The sequence below is a fragment of the Aquarana catesbeiana genome, linkage group LG02 (assembly GCF_042186555.1).
Source record: "Aquarana catesbeiana isolate 2022-GZ linkage group LG02, ASM4218655v1, whole genome shotgun sequence".
NCBI classification, from domain to species: domain Eukaryota; kingdom Metazoa; phylum Chordata; class Amphibia; order Anura; family Ranidae; genus Aquarana; species Aquarana catesbeiana.
Genome location: NC_133325.1, coordinates 614314180 through 614334610, shown reverse-complemented (window position 1 = coordinate 614334610; position 20431 = coordinate 614314180). Strand labels below are relative to the sequence as shown.

At 40.6% G+C, this 20431-nt stretch overlaps 1 protein-coding gene across 5 annotated transcripts in view; it reads left to right on the top strand.

The window, feature by feature from the left end:
• Window positions 1-20431, top strand: part of STS (steroid sulfatase) — a 496435-nt gene that overhangs the window by 186462 nt on the left and 289542 nt on the right. For 4 of the 5 annotated variants that reach the window (XM_073616370.1, XM_073616374.1, XM_073616371.1 and 1 more), the window contains one exon: window positions 11713-11835. In XM_073616370.1, the coding sequence (XP_073472471.1) occupies window positions 11713-11835 (123 nt within the window). Of the gene's footprint in view, window positions 1-3116; window positions 3369-3494; window positions 3939-4203; window positions 4278-11712; window positions 11836-20431 lie in introns of those variants that run through there. The other variant, XM_073616373.1, reaches the window with a different exon arrangement.

Below are 20431 nucleotides of genomic sequence, written 5' to 3'. Positions count from 1 at the left end.
GCCTTGGTGCCACATCAGTGAAATTTATATATTTTTATAGTACTGTGCAATAATCAATACCATTGTGATTCTCCCATTGATTGCAGTCCTGGAACTGTTCTGGTCCCAACCCCCCCTTTTTTTCTCACTAGATTATTACTCTGCTACTAGGGAGATACCCCGTCATATAGCCGTATCGGCTGATCAATCATTATTATTATAATTTTTGACACTTAAACACAAGTGGATTCCAGTGGTTTTTACCTTTTTGTTACCATTCCCCATGAGGACCGTGATCCCAGAGCAGAGGGTTTTTAATTACCTGCTTTTCCGGCTTTTCCAAACGGCCATCAACATGGCCGAATACAAACTCAATCACATAATTTTGAGCTGCTGCATTCTTCATAATTTCCTACAGAAGAATGCAGCCAACTATTTGGTCTCAGTAGCGACTGAGGCCGACTTTTCACCGGCACAAACAATGACATCGCTTGAAAGTGGCCATCCTGGCTTGCCCCCTCAAAGCGCCCGTGAAGTACGGCAAAACTATGTGGAGTACTTCATGGGTAGGAGGGCAATTGATTTACCAGAAAATGTGGAAGCTGTTCAAAATGTAAAAACTAAACTCATATTTCATTTGATGTACTGCTTGTGTTTCTTATCTGTCTCCTAGGTTCTCCAATGGCCTTTTATTTTTGGCCATTTTCTTCAATAGTGCAAACGTAACTTAATTGATACATGAGGTGACAATATCTTCTTCAGCTAACTATTATGTTGTGCTGTGGGTCTGCTACACACACACAATGTTTTTGTTGTTAATGTATGTAATGCATTAATGATAAAAATAATCATCCTTTTCAACTCCATGAATTGCTTGGAGTCCCTAAAATGGCCAGATTTTGGCAAATTTTACAGCACAGTGGGGGTTATTTACTAAAGGAAAATCCACTTTTCACTACAAGTGCACTTGTAGTGCAAAATGGATTTATCTTTAGTAAATACCCCCATTGTCACTGTAACTACACCACCTAAAAAAAAAAACTGGTGTTAAGCATTTAAAGAAGAAGCCACACATTATTGAGTATAAAACATCCAAGCATATTCACAAGTGTGTTATAAAAGGGTTTTTTAACAAACCAACAGCTTGGTGTATATAGATGTTGGTTTGACAGTATATAGCCTTTTTGTGGCTAAACAGGCATGTTTAAAACCAGAACATACACATCCTCAACTCAGGAACTTACAAAGTTCAACTTTGCTAAAGTGAAGGCCTATTGAGACATTAGTATGTCAAAACTGTGTTGATTTTGCCTTCATCAGATGGGGTGATCTCAGCCCTGTAAAAGCCAAATTTTGAAGATGCACACAAATTGGAACTGAAAATTTGCATTTCCCTCATGATCGCATGCCTAAAATGTGTGTATTTTCCCTACATCTATTTTGGTAAAGCCACAAAACCCAGTGTGTCAACATGTGCTATCTGCCATCATGGGATATCAATGTATGTGTTTTGTGGGTGTAACCCCTTCCTCCAAACTAAAGTAGGTGAGAGGAAGGGGTTGGACCCCAGAAACATGTCCATTGATCCCCCATGATGGGAGCTAGCACATGTTAACACACTGTACCTTATTTCAGAAATGACAATCCACTTTGCCCTACAAGTGTACTTTCAAGTGCACTTGCATTGCACTTGTAGTGCAAAGTGGTTTTGTTAGTGTATCAACATGTGCTAGCTCCCATCATGGGGGATCAATGGACGTGTTTTGGGGGTGCAACCCCTTCCTCTCTCACCTACTTTAGTTTGGAGGAAGGGGTTGCACCCACAAAACGTGTACATTGATATCCAATGATGGCAGATAGCACATGTTGACACACTGTGTGCATCTTCAAAATTTGGCTTTGCAATTACTTTAAAACTTTTAAAAATTGTACAACAATAACAACAAAATTTACATTTTTTTGGTTTAGATTTTGCCTAAAACATCAATGATGTTGGTCAGTCTTTTTTGAACATCATTGATATTTTGCTTTAGCTTTTCTAAATCCCGACTGCACACCTAATGAACTCACTGATGAGTACTTGTGCACTTGCATTGCTGAAGTGAGTTTCTTCTTCCACAACATCCACATAAAAAAAAAAAAAACACGCCATGTATTATATGCTGGCATCAATTTATTACCTGAAGCTGTGGTCTCAGACATTGACCTGTTGTCGACACCATTTCGACCACTTCCCAAACCTCTGCATCCACATCCTCAGGTTCTGAATCCACATCCTCAGGTTGTGTGCTGAGTTCCCCTTCTTCAGGAGGTGTGGGGTTACTGGTGTCTTCAGATGTCCCGATTCTTTTCTCCCCTATGTGAATACAAAAATGGCATACTTAGCAGACAGATATTTGAGGCTAGAAATAGTAATATGAAACATTGCTTGGAAGTGTCATCCTATTGTCTGTTTTGCCAGAGTTCTAAGCTGAAGACATGATTTTTTCCCTTTCAAAAGCTGGAATACTTACCTGTTTTGTGCAAGTTTCACACATGAGGAGACCCCTAGTATCGACTGGAGCACCTGCGTGGGACACCATAAAAAGGTTGTTATGGTGTCCCACACTAGTGCTCTTGCATCCAGATGTGTAAACAGCTGCTGAGTGTCCTCTCCTTACACTGAATCAAGTTGTCATTTCATTATAGTTTCAAACACATCTAGACAACAATGTAATAAACTTCTTTTAATCAAAATAGGCATGAACAAATGTAGTTAACCTGCATCTGCCAAAAACATTGTATTAGTGGTCGAACAAACGATTTTTAATATGAACGATTACTGTGCCCACGAACCTCAATCTTGGCATTTTAAAACTGTACAACAGTAAAGAAAAGCACATGAACCAGCACAAAAGTAATAATAGGAACACACGACAAATACTTTTTTGCAGCACTTTCCTGATCTTTCTATACTAATCCCGTTCTCTCAATTTCAGGTCTGACCAGCATTTCCTCAATTGCTCCTTGGATCGTCATACCCCAAAAGTCCTGTGCAGACTTCTCACAACTTTAATCATGATCTTGACCTTTCTCACATTTGGGTTTCTGTACGGTTCATGATTCCCATCATAGTCTGTTCTCTTCAAGATGTCCACCATCTCCACCTTCTCTTCAAAGGACATATTTGAGGCCTTATATCTCCTTCTGGATCTGGAACTGCCTTGCTCTGATCTTTCCTCATCGTTGCTGCTCTCAGCACACACCTGCTATGTCTCCGCCATGTGCTTTCCCACTGCCCCGAAAGAGAAGAGGCAGGGAATACACTAGAAAGTTAGACGGGGCAGAGTTTGACGCATGCTCAGTGTGTGGAGGATGGAGCATCGTTAGGGACAATCATTCAAACTAAGGTACAATTGTAACTTGGGGCATTAGTAGTTAGTGGCCTATACTGCTTATAGTTTGAGGCCTATATTGGGACAAGATTATCAGAGTTTAGCCTGACATTACGGTTTGTCTTGTGTTGTGTCTTGCAGATAAAATGGTGGTTAAATTCACAGCCCTTTACTTCCTGCCCAACTTCATAGACAAGTACAGGGAGCTGCCATGTCTCTGGCAAGTCCAATTCAGGGACTATTCGAACAAGCAAAAGAGGAAGGCAGTGCTGGATAAACTGTTGGAATTGGTGAAGCCTGTATATTCCACGGCAGACATCAACTATTTGAAGGCCAAAATTGGTGACCTGAGGAGCACATATAATAGAGAGCGCAAGAAAGTCCAGGATTCCCAGAGATCTGGAGCAGCAGCAGAGGACGTACATGTCCCCAGGCTGTGGTACTACCACAGTCTGCGTTTTTTTGTCCAACCAGATGGAACCCAGGCCATCGCTATCAACACTTCCTTCCACATCAGCTGAGACTCCTGAGGTCCAACCTGGGCCTTCCACCCAGGAAGATGTGGAGGAGCCCAGCTTGACCCAGGTATAGCATTGTTGAAGATATTTCTTGTCAAAAATTGAATGATGTTAACTAGATGTTATTGATCACTAATTTCTGCTTTAACAAAGTGGTTTACATATCAATAGACAGTAGTAGCCAAAAATGATTGGGACAAGAATGAAAAATGCTGGGGTCAGAATGATAGTCTTTTCTATTTGTTAACATTCAATTTGCAAGAGTTATGAGCTAAAAATTGTGTGTGATTGATGACCAATAACCTAAAACTATGTACCATTTTCATACACAGGAAAGTCTCAGTCAGGAGGAGGCCATGGCAAGCAGCTCACATCCAACATTTCCCATCGGAAAATCAGATCATGTGTACGCGGCATTAGAGTTGACTTGTTAACTTACTCTTTAACTAAATGTTCTTTTCTCTATACAGGTCAAATAGCTGTGGTCTCTATGCCAGAAAGTTAAACTGTACAACTGTAAATTATCCTTGGATGTCCTTGGAGTTTATGCTACGAAATTTAATGAGAAAAAAGCTATTGTAGATATATATATATATATATATATATATATATATATATACATACACGCATTATATACCTTATAAACAACTTAGAAACATTTAAAAATGGTGTCTTCAGCCATGTGTGATGACCAGAGATGTGTGACATGACTTATCATGGCACAATCTTGGCATGCTAAGATTACATACTGAGCTGTACATGCATGGCTCAGTGTACAATCAGAAGAAAAGTGCTAGCAGGCAATACAGAATTTTTTTTGGCAAAAGAAACACGCAGAGTTTGTTTTGCAATGTTAGGGATCTACTGGAAGGATCAACAAGTTATAAAAACAATGTTACAACAGGGACTTAGAAAAAAAAATGGCTGTAGTAAAGTGGAACTAAAATTTATTTAAAACAAAAAACAAAAACAAAAAATCAAATGCTAGTAGGTAGGATTTTCTTGCTTCCTGTAACAGGCCAAGCTGTCCATCAAAAGTGGCAGTTACAGGGTTGGGAAAATCATATTACACTGGCAGGATTGCATTCAACTGTCAGCTTGTATTCTTATGTTTCAAAGCTTTTTTTCTAAAAGAAGAATACTGCTGCTGTAACGGCTTTAAAAGTTGGACTTTTATTTGTTTGTCTTTTACTTCAATTCAGTTTAAAACTGCATGTTGATCTATTGGCTGTTTCACACTGCCGCACTGTGGTTTAGCCACAGTGTGGGTGCAGCAAAATGTATCCACAGTTTTCGTGCAGATTATCTGCGGTAGACTTCTATTGGATCGCATGGTTTTGGTGCATTTTCCAAAGTCTTGCATGCTGCATCTCTATTGTGCTTTCAGAAAATGCACCAAAAACGCACAATCTAATAGAAGTCTATAAAAAATCAAGGGTAATTGACACAAAAGCCACAGGTACATTGCGCTGCACCTGTGCTATGGCCAAACCACAGTTTGGCAATGTGAAATTGCCTTAAGACTACCCTGTCTACATTGGCTTATATGGTTGGACACTTCTGCCTTGCAGTGCTGGGGTCCCCAGTTTGAATTATATACAGAATGCTGTCTGCATGGAGTTTGCATATTCTCCTTGTATTTTTGTGGTTTTCCTCTGGGTACTCAGGTTTACTCCCCATCCTAAGGATACTGGTACAGCAATTGGTTCTGTTCCTGTCTAAATGGGCCCTAGTATGTGCGGGGGTCTTCTTAAAATATGCATGTGAGATAGGGACCTTAAATTGTAAAGTGTTTGAAAACTGGGAGCATGGAGTTTGCAGGAGACTGATTGAATGAAAATATGTATATAAAACACCACAGAAATTGTTGGTGTTATATACCTGTCTAAAGTCAGCAAATACTCCTATCTATTTTAATATTTTTTATGTTAGACATTTCAAAATTTCTCCCTAGTGCTTGATTCAGCTAGCTAGTACATAGCAAATATATGTGAAGTCACATTGCTGCACCATGGTACCTCCTTAAAATGTGCTCCCTAATGCTAAATTATAGCTAGTTAGACCCAGCCTGCTTAATTATACGGCTGCTTTGTTTGAATCTGGACCACAGGCACGTTGCTGTGAATTTAAGGAGCTTGAGAATACCTCAAAGGAAAGCCTGCTTTCTTTATATTTATGCTGTATGCAGTATATATACAGTATATATTTGTACAAGTGCTTACAAGGTGCCCATGCTTGGACCATGCATATAAATATAATTCAACTTTACCAATCCCATATATAACCACTGTATACAGTATAGGGGTACAAATGATAATGCAATGAAACATAATTTAAGGCTAAACATGATTTTAGAGAATAAAATGGCAGTCATTGCAATAGTTTCTGTCATACCATATTTGTTAGTTAAAAGTTAGTTAATATTATGAAAGATGAAGTTACGCCGAGAAAATTGATACCCAACATGTCACGCTTCAAAATTGCGCCCGCTTGTGGAATGGCAACAAACTTTTATCCTTAAAAATCTCCATAGGTGATGTTTAAAAAATTCTACAGATTGCATGTTTTTAGTTACATAGGAGGTCTAGGGCTAATTATTGCTCTTGCTCTTACGATCGTTGTGATATCTCACATGTGTTGTTTTAACATTGTTTTCATATGCGGGCACTACTCATGTATGCGTTCGCTTCAGCACGGGAGCTCGGCATGGGGAGCGTTAAAATTTTTTTTTTTCTTATTTATCTTACTTATTAGTTTTTATTTTTACACTGTTCTTTTAAAAAAAAGATGTGTCACTTTTATTCCTATTACAAGGAATGTAAAACATCCCTTGTAATAGAAAAAAAGCATGACAGGACCGCTTAAATATGAGATCTGGGGTCAAAAAGACCTCAGATCTCATATTTACACTAAAATGCAATAAAATAAAAAAAATGTCATTTGGAAAAAAAAAGTCCCTTTAAGAGCTATGAGCAGAAGTGACGTTTTGACGTTTTTTACGCCCTGCAATGGTATGGAGCCGGGTGGGGGCCATCTTCCCCTCACTCCACAGAGGGTACAGGATCCAATCGCCTCTGGATCTGCCGGCGGCTCTGGTAAGCGGCGGAGGGCACTGGAGCACGGCGGGAGGGGGGCCCTCTCCCTCCACCGATAAAGTGATCTTGCGGCAAAACTGCCACTGAGACCACTTTTATCTGAAAGCGGACCGCCCGCCGAAGAAGTGGATACTGGGTTTATGGCAGCTATCTGCTGCTGCCATAACAAGGATATTGCTCTTCAAAGAGCCACCGTATAATGATGGCAGGTGGCCCGTAAGTGGTTAAAGCAAAAAAAAAAGGTAGGCAACAATTTTATTTTGGTGCTATGTGAAAGGGAACATGTAATATATTACAGGTCTTATCCTAATTTGACTGCAAAATTTGAAATACACTTTAGGCCTCATACACACTGGACATTTTGCTATCACTCCCAGATGCCTTTCCTCCTGGCAGCAGTGTTCTGGCAGAAAAAAACGCTTGATGCTTGTAAAAGTGTGTAACGTGTTTAAGCACTTCAAGCGCTTGAGCAATAATTAATTTCCTTGGCCAGAATAATAGTTTATTTTGCCCATTAAATGAATTAATTCTCAAGTGCCAAGCTCACCTAGCTCACCTAGCACACGCTTTTAGACGCATTTACACACATTTTACAGGCATCAAGCATTTTTTTCTCCTAAAACGCTGCTGCTCCTGAGTATGTATCTCACAAAAGTGAGTACACCCCTCACATTTTTGTAAATATTTTATTCTATCTTTTCATGTGACAACACTGAAGAAATGACACTTTGCTAACATGTAAAGTAGTGAGTGTACAGCTTGTATAACAGTGTAAATTTGCTGTCCCCTCAAAATAACTCAACACACAGCCATTAATGTCAAAACCACTGGAAACAAAAGTCTGAGTACACCCCTAAGTGAAAATGTCCAAATTAGGCCCAATTAGCCATTTTCCCTCATTGGTGTCATGTGACTTGTTATTGTTACAAGGTCTCAGGTGTGAATGGGGAGCAGGTGTGTTAAATTGGTGTTATCTCTCTCACTCTCTCATACTGGTCACTGGAAGTTCAACAAGGCACCTCATGGCAAAGAACTCTCTGAGGATCTGAAAAAAATAATTGTTGCTCTACATAAAGATGGCCTAGGCTATACGAAGGCTATAGATTGGCAAGACCCTGAAACTGAGCTGCAGCACGGTGGCCAAGACCATACAGCGGTTTAACAGGACAGGTTCCAATCAAAACAGGCAGGCCTCGCCATCGTCGACCAAAGAAGTTGAGTGCACATGCTCAGCATCATTTTCAGAGGTTGTCTTTGGGAAATAGACGTATGAGTGTTGCCAGTATTGCTGAAGAGTTTGTAGGGGTGAAGGGTCAGCCTGTCAGTGCTCAGACCATATGCAGCACAATTGGCCTGCATGGCTGTTGTCCCAGAAGGAGACCCCTTCTAAAGGTGATGCACAAGAAAGCCCACAAATAGTTTGCTGAAGACAAGTAGACTAAGGGCATGGATTACTGGACCCATGTCCTGTGGTCTGATGAGACCAACATAAACTTATTTGGTTCAGATGGTGTCAAGAGTGTGTGGCGGCAACCAGGTGAGGAGTACAAAGACAAGTGTGTCCTGCCTACAGTCAAGCATGGTGGTGGGAGTGTCATGGTCTGGGGCTGCATGAGTTCTGCTGGCACTGGGGAGCTACAGTTCATTGAGGGAACCATGAATGCCAACATGTACTGTGACATACTGAAGCAGAGCATGATCCCCTCCCTTCGGAGACTGGGCCACAGGGCAGTATTCCAACATGATAATGACCCCAAACACACCTCCAAGATGACCACTGCCTTGATAAAGAAGCTGAGGGTAAAGGTGATGGACTGGCCAAGCATGTCTCCAGACCTAAACCCTATTGAGCATCTGTGGGGCATCCTCAAATGGAAGGTGGAGGAGCCCAAGGTCTCTAACATCCACCAGCTCCGTGATGTCATCATGGAGGAGTGGAAGAGGACTCCAGTGGCAACCTATGAACTCCATACCCAAGAGGGTTAAGTCAGTGCTAGAAAAATATGGTGGGCACACAAAATATTTACAATTTAATTTGGACATTTTCACTTAGGGTTGTACTCACTTTTGTTGCCAGCAGTTTAGACATTAATGGCTGTGTGTTGAGTTATTTTGAGGGGACAACAAATTTACACTGTTATACAAGCTGTACACTCACTACTTTACATTGTAGAAAAGTGTAATTTATTCAATGTTGTCACATGAAAAGATATAATAAAATATTTACAAAAATGTAAGGGGTGTACTCACTTTTGTGAGATACTGTGTATATATATATATAATATATATATATATATATATATATATACAGTAGGGACGGAAAGTATTCAGACCCCCTTAAATTTTTCACTCTTTGTTATATTGCAGCCATTTGATAAAATCATTTAAGTTCATTTTTTTCCTCATTAATGTACACACAGCACCCCATATTGACAGAAAAACACAGAATTATTCAACATTTTTGCAGATTTATTAAAAAAGAAAAACTGAAATATCACATGGTCCTAAGTATTCAGACCCTTTGCTCAGTATTTAGTAGAATCACCCTTTTGATCTAATACAGCCATGAGTCTTTTTGGGAAAGATGCAAGTTTTTCACATCTGGATTTGGGGATCCTCTGCCATTCTTCCTTGCAGATCCTTTCCAGTTCTGTCAGGTTGGATGGTAAACATTGGTGGACAGCCATTTTTAGGTCTCTCCAGAGATGCTTAATTGGGTTTAAGTCAGGGCTCTGGCTGGGCCATTCAAGAACAGTCACGGAGTTGTTGTGAAGCCACTCCTTCGTTATTTTAGCTGTGTGCTTAGGGTCATTGTCTTGTTGCAAGGTAAACCTTCGGCCCAGTTTGAGGTCCTGAGCACTCTGGAGAAGGTTTTCATTCAGGATATCCCTGCACTTGGCCACATTCATCTTTCCCTCAATTGCAACCAGTCGTCCTGTCCCTGCAGCTGAAAAACACCCCCACAGTATGATGCTGCCACCACCATGCTTCACTGTTGGGGCTGTATTGAACAGGTTATGAGCAGTGCCTGGTTTTCTCCACACATACCACTTAGAATTAAGGCCAAAAAGTTCTATCTTGGTCTCATCAGACCAAAGAATCTTATTTCTCACCACCTTGGAGTCCTTCAGGTGTTTTTAAGCAAACTCCATAGGGGCTTTCATGTGTCTTGCACTGAGGAGAGGCTTCCGTTAGGCCACTCTGCCATAAAGCCCCGACTGGTGGAGGGTTGCAGTGATGGTTGACTTTCTACAACTTTCTCCCATCTCCCGACTGCATCTCTGGAGCTCAGCCACAGTGATCTTTGGGTTCTTTACCTCTCTCACCAAGGCTCTTCTCCCCCAATAGCTCAGTTTGGCCGGACGGCCAGCTCTAGGAAGGGTTCTGGTCGTCCCAAGCATCTTCTATTTAAGGATTATGAAGGCCACTGTACTCTTAGGAAACTTAAGTACAGCATACATTTTTTGTAACCTTGGCCAGAATTGTGCCTTGCCACAATTCTGTCTCTGAGCTCTTCAGGCAGTTCCTTTGACCTCATGATTGTCATTTGCTCTGACATGCACTGTGAGCTGTAAGGTCTTATATAGACAGGTGTGTGGCTTTCCTAATCAAGTCCAATCAGTATAATCAAACACAGCTGGACTCATATGAAGGTGTAGAACCATCTCAAGGATGATCAGAAGAAATGGACAGCACCTGAGTTAAATATGAGTGTCACAGCAAAGGTTCTGAATACTTAGGACAATGTGATATTTCAGTTTTACTTTTTTAATAAATCTGCAAAAATGTCAACAATTCTGTGTTTTTCTGTCAATATGGGGTGCAGTGTATACATTAATGAGGAAAAAAATGAACTTAAATGATTTTAGCAAATGGCTGAAATATAACAAAGTGAAAAATTTGAGGGGGTCTGAATACTTTCCGTCCCCACTGTATATACAACATTTTTAAAACAACACAGTGCATTGATGAGATTAATTACACCAAACTGATCTTTTTAACATCTTGAAAAACACTTCATTCTGCTAAGACTCAGTGAATCAGAAATAAGAATTATTGTTTGAAATGCTGTAATAATGATCCTGGAGATAATTCAGTGAAAGTAAAAAAAGCTCACTCAGTCCTGGAATAGAATTATTTTTTACAGATATAGTAGAAATTTACTGAAGCACTTCCTCATATTGCTCACTAACTAGTTATATCAGTATGCTATTATAGAACAATTTATGTTGGTCACACTGGATTTTATTTGTAAGAAACTAGATAACAGAGTCTCAGGAAGTGAGATTTGATATCACCTTTGAGTACAAGCCAGAAAATGAACATCTTATTGGTTGGTATGGACAACAATTCCATATTTTAAATCAGTACCACTGAGAAATTATGTGATGTGTAAGGTATGATAGAACTTACTGTGCACCTACCTACTCCTTTTCCAAAGAAATAATACAAATGAAAGCTAAGAACTGTAAATGAGTAGACAGTTCATTATTAATATTTTATTATTATTTCCCTATTCTTTATTACACAGAATAATAAAATTAGGGTCAGTGTTAGCTTTTCTTGTATGCAACTAGAACAATGCGGAGAATACTGGAAAGGTTTTTCTTCTTCTGAATGTCATAAAATTCTTATTCTGTGTATAAGAAAATAGTTTGTAAAGCAGGTAGCAAAATGCAGCACCAAATATACTTCCATTATGAAATTGCAAAATTGTATATAATGGTTTATTATGTTCACACTTAGGTATGGCTGCAGAGGCAAGGATTGGTACTTTTGTGTTCGCGGCAAGCTCTGGTGGCCTACCGCAGAATGAAATAACATTTGCTGAAATTTTAAAAACAGAAGGCTATTCTACTGCAATTATTGGTAAGTTATATTCCTAGTGCACTTGCTTGAAAGCTGCATTAACTTTTGCCATCCATTGATAATAAAACTTTATCCAAGGGTGTTTTTGACTCTTCTGGAATTAAAATGTATCTCCAGGCATGTTATTTCAGTTTTATATAGAATGAGTAAGAGGTAGAACCTCAGCCATATTTACCGTTTATTGTTGCGTGGGGACCATTGGGGAGAATAATCTTAACTTCTTACCCTGGTGATAACATTGGGTTAGAAATGAGACCATTTAGCCAAATGGGACATAAACAGCAAAAAAACAAAACTTTTTTTGCTAGTTTAGGGAAAGGCTAAGACTCCTATCAGCGTTTTTTTTTTTACACGAGTGTTACACGGTTTTCCACTCACTTCCAATTAGACCTCAAACAGCAATAGGAATTTGGCATATATTTTAATCCTTTTCCACTCTGTCCAACTATCAAAAAAAAAAGAATGTTTTTTCTAATATCAGTGATTATCATCACTTCTAGCATAGCACTTCTTACTTATCTACAGTATAACTAAAAGCAAAACTTTTTTTTTAGTTTTAGATGGAGGATTAAAACACCTTTCGTGCTTTTGTTGTTGTCTGTGCCCTCGGATTGACCCTCTTTTTGTCATGTTTAATTTTTTCGTTAAAATAAAAAAAAAATAATAATTCTGTGTTGTCTACCCGAAACAGTAATACTGTAGTGGGGAATTGGTCTAACGGAAAGCTAGTTCTGGTGACCCTGTTACGAACTATAGATTTCTTCATTTTTAAGAAGTGGAAAGAAGTCTCACCAAAAATGGAAAAAAAAATCTTAAAGGGGTTATAACCCTTCCTTATTTTATCCAAAATGACAATAGTTTTGCCTTATGTTCAACTCTAACATTGAGCACCTTCACATATAATATGTGTTGGTAACACACATTAAATTAGAGGTTCACCCTAAAGCTAAGATCTCTAAATCTACTTGCATCCACCATCTAACACTAACCTATCTAGCCCTGTAAAGAAGAAATCGCTATACATACCCCTTCAGAAGCTGGTCCATGCTGAGCTGTCAGCGGCAGCATTTCTGTGGAGGCGGATTCAGAGAAGGCAGCCAACAACAGAAGCCCCATAGTAACTCTGTGGGTGATGTCATTTCCCTGGCATTTCCAAGCCATTGTCGGCTGCAAACCTTATCTCAGAAAAGGTGTGTATAGCAATTTCTTCTTTACAGGGCTAGATAGATTAGTCTTAGATTGTGGATGCAAGTAGATTCAGAGATTTTAGTTTTAGGATGAACTTATATGTTTGTGTTTTTTTTACATCAAACTTCTGGTATTATCTGTTTACTTCCATAGATAAGAAGGCTACTGTATATTTATTTACATTTTTTTTCATGAGACTTTCCACTAGTGCTGGTGAGCAAAGTGATTTCAGTAAAACTACCGATTTTGCCATTGATTCATACATTTTCCCTTGGGGGTTATAATTTTGGCAGTAATAATTGTTATAAATATGGTAAAATAGAAGAATACTGTCATTGTGGCATACCATACAGAATGGTGGCAGTATGGATGATCTTTTCTTAAAAAGTTTAGTGATTTTGTCTTTTGGTCCAGTAATAATAATGACTGCAACTTGCCTGACAAAGTATTTATTGAACATATGACTGGAGTTCAAATTGCTGTCTATTGTAATTACCCATCCACTACACTCTGCCAACAAGAAAGTGGCATTCAGTAGAGCTGCACCATGAAGGTACTTTAAGAATACATGTTTTTCTCTGCAATAATAACAGAATCCAGAAGCACACACAGAAGCAAAATGTTTTGAATGCCAAGCACAGACTGATAACTAATTTCTGCTATATTTGAAAGAAGTATTTGTTTGGAAGCAAAGCCACCGTATTTATATGTTTCTGACTCTCATCAGTTTGTCATCTTGTTTCTTATACTTTAAAATGAAAACTGCTTCTTAGTCATGTATATTTTATTTTCTAGGTACTGAACTGACATAATAACAATTTTATATTTGGTAATTTGAAAATTTACTGATGAATATGTATGATACTGTTCAACATAGTTTGGAAGGCTGCTGTTGAATATGTATGATATTATTGAACGTGATGATGTATGATGTCTAGCTGTTGTGAACGGGATGATATTGAGCTGTTGTTGAGCTAGCTGCGAGAGCATGCTGGGAGATCCTATTGAATTTCCATGCATATGATACCAGCCTATGCCATTGCCTGTACACATTTAAAGCAGCCCTTTCCATTCAAAAAAAGTAAAGCTCAGTGGCAGGAACCCTGTGGTGCCTACACATGCCATTTAATTCACTTAGCTGCACCCCAAAAATCCTAAAATGGAACACTAGACTACACACTCCAACTTCAAATGCCTATGCACTTTTCAGTGCCTATGACTTCCCGCTTCTAATGCCTATTTGCTACTGAATGTGTCTATCATGCTTAGCCAACAAAGGTGTGAGACACCAGGGATATTGGGTCTTCTGGAACTTTAGAAAGCAGTCAGCATTCGATTTATTTGAACATCCCAGATTTCAGAGGTTCAATGGTTCCAAAAGTCATTCAAAGTAGCAGGCACCTATGATCACCTGCTGTTGAATCCTGTTTCAACATTTGTATTTTCTGTATGGAAATAGTATCTGTAAGGAATTAATTATGATTGCATATAGTCACAGGTTGTCTGGGCAACTTATGTTAAATTCCACTATTTCCATAGAGAACTCACCACCTTTTTTTTTTTTCTTTTTTTTTGCATTTATTATTTATTTGCTGAAAGCCACCTAAATAGCAGTGATAACATATCAATATATAGTATATATGTTCATACCAATTTAGAGTGCAAGTAATGCACACAAGAAATGTGATTGGAAGTTATGCTAGTTATATGCAAAAACGATTTTTCCATCCACAGCTGTGGCCTAGTTTTAGTTTTTTTTTTTTTTTTGTTTTTTTTTTTTTGTTTTTTAACATTTGCATTTCTAAGCATTTCAAATGAACAGCAAAAAAATCCTTAAAGGTAGAGGTAGGAATAGAGAAGGTAACACACTCACAATGAATGTGACTTAAAGCGTTACTCTGGGACAAGCATATATTGTCTAAAATTAAGTGGTGTGCAGGGCAGCCATCATAAATTTTTGGGCCCCCTACACAGCTTTAGGCCTGCCCCCCTGATTCTGACCCCCAACATTCTCAGGGCTTGCCCATGGGCTATCCTAAAGAATCCGCATGCCGGCCGCCTCACCTGTACGTACTCAGCCTCCCCTCAATCCTGTATATATGTCAGCCCCCCCCACACACACACCTGTATATATGTCAGCCCCCCCCACACCTGTATATATATATGTCACCCCCCCACACACCTGTATATATATCAGCCCTGCTCACACCTGTATATATGTCAGCCCCCCACACACCTGAAAATATGTCAGCCCCACCTTTATATATGCCAGCCCCCCACACACACACCTGTATATATGCCAGCCCCCCCCACACACACACATCTGTATATATGGCAGCCCCTCACATACACAAACCTGTAAACACACAAGGCTCTGGCCCCTCTCTGTACACAAACAGCCCCCCTCCCTTTCCCTCACAGCCACCACCTTTGTAAAGAAGGTCTTCCTACCTAGTCCCTGCTCATTTTCACAAAGCTGACATGTTGCTGAGAAGCATAGTACAGATCACACGAGGGGGTGAACATGCACATAATAGCCAGAGATGGCAGTAAAGAGCTTGATGTCTGAGCTTAATGACACGAGAACAGCAGAAGCTGTGAAATCATTTCGGTAATGCACAGCACAGCTCCCCTTCACCCGTCCTGCCTTCTTCTGGCTAGGGTGGGCTCCTCGGGCTCCTGATGGCGGCCCTGGTGGCGTGTGTATTCTTTCTGTGCAGTGATCTAAAAGGAAATCAGGCCTGCAGAAGCTTCCTATAATAAAGACCAGTCACTGCTGTTCTCTTTTTCTGCAAGGTAACTGGTCTTTTATTCCCCCATCCTGTAGTTTTCTGCAGGCAGCCTGTAGTGGGTGGACATGCTGGCTCCCTCCCATCATTCTATTCTCTGCACAGCCTACACACAGCACAGTAATGATGTCAATGTATTTTTTTTTCACAATACCTGTGTTTGTTAAAGGCTTTGGTGCACACAGAGCATATTTATATCCTTTGTGGCTATTGAGGTTTTATTTAAATTAAGATTTTTGTACTTGGAGTTCTGCTTTATTTGTCAGATCTTTTGCCAGAATGATTTAATAGAATAGTAGGAACTTAAGGACCTAAGTATCACCTTAGGAACCCAGAATAGACAATTAACCACAATGAAAAGCATATCCGGTATCTTTCATATAAAATCTTTGTGACACCAGGTCAAAGGGGGTAAGACCAGAGGTATTCAGCCAACTGTCCCAGACCTTTTAAAATTTGTTGGGGCAGCTGCGATGCAAGTAAATTAGGTATTCATAGCACAAGGTGACATCCATCAAATGTATTCACTGCTCTGGGGCCGCAGGGAAATATTTTGATCAGCCATGATCCTATATACCAGTGATGGTGAACCTTGGCACCCCAGATGTTTTGGAACTACATTTCCCATGATGCTCAACTACACTGTAGAGTGCATGATCATCATGAGAAATGTACTTCCAAAACATCTGGGGTGCCAAAGTTCGACATCACTCCTTTATAAACTCACTGGTCACTTTATTAGGTACACCTGTTCAATTGCTTGGTAACACAAATTGTTAATCAGCCAATCACACGGCAGCAAAAAAGTGCATTTATACATCTACGTGTGGGGAAGATGACTTCAAACTAAGCTTCAGATTGGAGAAGAAAGGGGATTTAAGTGACTTTGAATGTGGCATGGTTGTTGGTAACAGACGGGGTGGTCTGAGTATTTAAAAAACTTCTGATCTACTGGGATTTTCATGCACAACCATCTCTAGGGTTTACAGAGAATGGTCAGAAAAAGACAAGATATCCAGTGAGTGGCAGTTGTATGGAGGAAAATGCCAGTCCTGTCAGCTAAGAACAGGAAACTGAGGCTACAATTCACACAGGCTTATCAAAATTGGACAATAGAAGATTGGAAAAACATAGCCTGGTCTGATGAGTCTCGATTTCAGCTGCAACATTCAGATGGTAGGGACAGAATTTGGCATAAACAACAAAGTGAAGTAACACATGCAAGAGTTGACACAGCTGCACACCCCAAAAAGCATTGCAAAATTAGTGGAAAAGTTTCCCCAGGGGGCTTTTAGGCAGCAAAATATTTCTGAAACCATGTTGGTAAAAATATTTTTTAATTCAGACATAGAATGCATTGCATAGATACAATCAAAATCGCATAAAATTTCCAATAGATGACACAAGCAACAACAAAGGACCATCTCCCATGGCAATCAATTCATTAAAAAAGTTCTAATTGAACAGTTGCATTGTATCAATACTATCCATATGAATCCCCATTAATATCCCAATGCATTTCAACCCTTTTTCCTCTTCTGGTCTTCTTCGGAGGGTTTTTAAATTCTAAAGAGATACATTAAAAAAGTTCCATTAAGGATTTTCTACAATATACAAAACATGATAGATCATTTCATGATATTTTAAAGGTTTTGAAAGTACATCTCCATACATATGGTGAAGTACTTACCATTTGGGGATGGGAAGGTGGGCCTGTGTCGCATAGTTAGAATTAATAAAAACCATTGCATGCGGTGGTCCCACAATGTTTGCTCATTCCCTCTGTCCCCTCTGGGCATGTCTATAGTCCACGGGGCTTGTAAGGAGCCACGCATTTGGACCCAGTGGGGAAGGTGTAGGGCGAGGCACCTGTAATTTGATATTTATAAAAATTAATATGTGGTCAGCGGATGCCGGGTGAGTGTTCCGTATTGTCCTATATAGCCAGACTGCTTAATATTCAAAACAATTAATAGGGAGGTCTCAACTAATATTGTCCCTTTGCTCATATTTTAGTAATTTTCTGATTTAAATTGTAATATGTGAATATATAATAGGTTGGACTAAGTGTATAGAGTACTTGATGAGAAAAATCACTTTAAACAAACTCTATATCCTCATACATCACCTTACAAAGGTGATGATACTGAGTGGTGAGGTAGTGTGTGAAAAAAACTAGGTGATGGTATCTGTGAAAAAATATGGCATAAATAAAGTGTTATTTATATGTGCCAGAGACGTGGGATCTATGTGTTGAAATGTAACATAAATCGAGTGTTATTGATATGTGCCAAAAACAAAACAAAAACGTGTAAAAAGGTGCCAAACATGTGAATAGGGAAAAAAAAATCCTGTACAAAGTGAAATAGTGTGAAGTGCTTAATAAAGAAATGTCTAAGGTTATAAACAAGTGGTGAAAATATTATTGTTACTTGTTGTTAGACTATGTGTATAAGATGTCAATATGATAAATATATTGAGAAACTTAAATCATGAAGAGTATATGTATATATTCTATGCTATGAGCTGCAGCTGGCAGGACATATCCAGTACTAGCACTTATGCCGCGTACACACGAGCGGACTTTCCGGCATACTTGGTCCGGCGGACCAGAGTCCGCCACACAATCCGATCGTGTGTAGGCTCCGGCGGACCTTTTTTCCCCAAAAGTCCGCTGTACCTAGATTTGAAGCCCGTTCGTCTCGGTCTTCTGTATGCTGGTCCGACGGACCAGATACGACGCAAGGGCAGGGTATTGCATGTCGCGCTTGCTGCAATAGGAAAAACACATTTTCCTATTGCGGTGAGCACGGGGCATACCAGGCCCTTAAGTCTGGTATGGATTTTAAAGGGGACCCCCTATGCCAAAAAAACGGCGTGGGGTCCCCCCCTAGAATCCATACCAGATCCCGATCCGAGCACACAGCCCGGCCGGTCAGGAAAGGGGGTGGGGACGAGCGAGCAGCCCCCCTGAACCATACCAAGCCGCATGCCTTTAACATGGGGGGTGGGTGCTTTGGGGGAGGGGGCACCCTGCGGAGGGCCCCCCCACCACAAAGCACCTTGTCCCCATGTTGATGAGGACAAGGGCCTCTTCCCGACAACCCTGGCCGTTGGTTGTCGGGGTCTGCGGGTGGGGGGCTTATCGGAATCCGGGAGCCCCCTTTAATAAGAGGGCCCCCAGATCCCAGCCCCCCACCCTATGTGAATGAGTATGGGGTACATGGTACCCCTACCCATCTACCTAGGGAAAAAGTGTCAATAATAAAAACGCACTACACAGGTCTTTGAAGTAATTTATTAGACAGTTCCGGGGGGGGGTCTTCTTCCGACTTCGGGGGTCCCTCCGGTTCCTCTTCTCCTGGCGTCCAGTTGGTTCTTCTCCACACTCTCTGGCCTCCTCTCCTGGTGTTCCAGTTCTTCTGCCGGCTCCTCTGCTATCTTCATGCCGCTCTTTTGCCAGCGGAGGCCCGGACTTCTGGGCTTCTTCTCTTCTTCTCTTCTTCCCATGTTGACATGACGGTCTCTCTGGCTGGAATGCTCTCTGAGAGCTCTGATGTGACTTATATAGGCGGAGACCCCGCCCCCTTATGTCATCACAGTCCCTGGGCATGCTGGGACTGTGACGTTTTAGGGGGGAGTGGTCACCGGGGCATTACTTATTGGTTCCGACCTTTCCTGCATGTGTTGGCAGCAATCTAGAGATCATCTAAAGATCCTCAGGAAGCTGCACCTTTATTTAATAGAGTTAAATACCTATTGGTCACAGGTGCTCATCTCCACCCCACATCCTCCCCCTGCAACTGGAGACCCGACCGCAAAATCAGCGGTGTTGACGTGGCCCCCTCGGCGTTCCGGAAGGCGATGCCCCGGCAACAGCCGTCAGCCCCGACGCAATATGCGTGATGATGAGTGATCCAGGAACGCCGCCGGCACAGAGAGGAGCTCCCTCCAGTGGCCCAAACAAGAATGGGTCCCACCATGGAAGCACGTGTGGGGAGACGCCAGGTAACCGCATCTCCCCACCGTGCCGGGAAGCCGAGTGGAAAAGAGGGAACAGCCCAAAGGTGACAAGAGAGACGTGGCGCTCCATGCGGGACACACATCATAAATAATGTGTGTACCGAAAGGCAACCATGATTGTTAAAATTGTATTAGTTGGTGTGTATAATATATTGATGCAATTTTGTTATCTAAGTTGAGTATATTGATGCGATTTTATTATCTAATTTAAGAGCTAGAGGTATATTAGATCCCACCAATCCAAATTAAACAAAAGGAGGGAGAAATATTGTCTATTTGACCCGTGGAGTTTATTCCTCCTAGACTTGGCTACCTAGCTCTGTCTATTTTGACCGATTAACGGTTCCCTTAAATTTAGGCTAATTCTGCCTATTGCAGATGCCTTCGTGTATACCTAAATAGGTAACTGGAAGGGAAATTATCTGCTGTGTTTTCAAAGAATTGGGATATACCTCTACTCTTATTGCAACTCGCATGTGTTAGGAGGGGAACGGGTGTTTAACCACCCAAAAGAAGTACAACAAAGTGAAGTAACACATGCAAGAGTTGACATAGCTGCACACCCCAAAAAGCATTGCAAAATTAGTGGAAAAGTT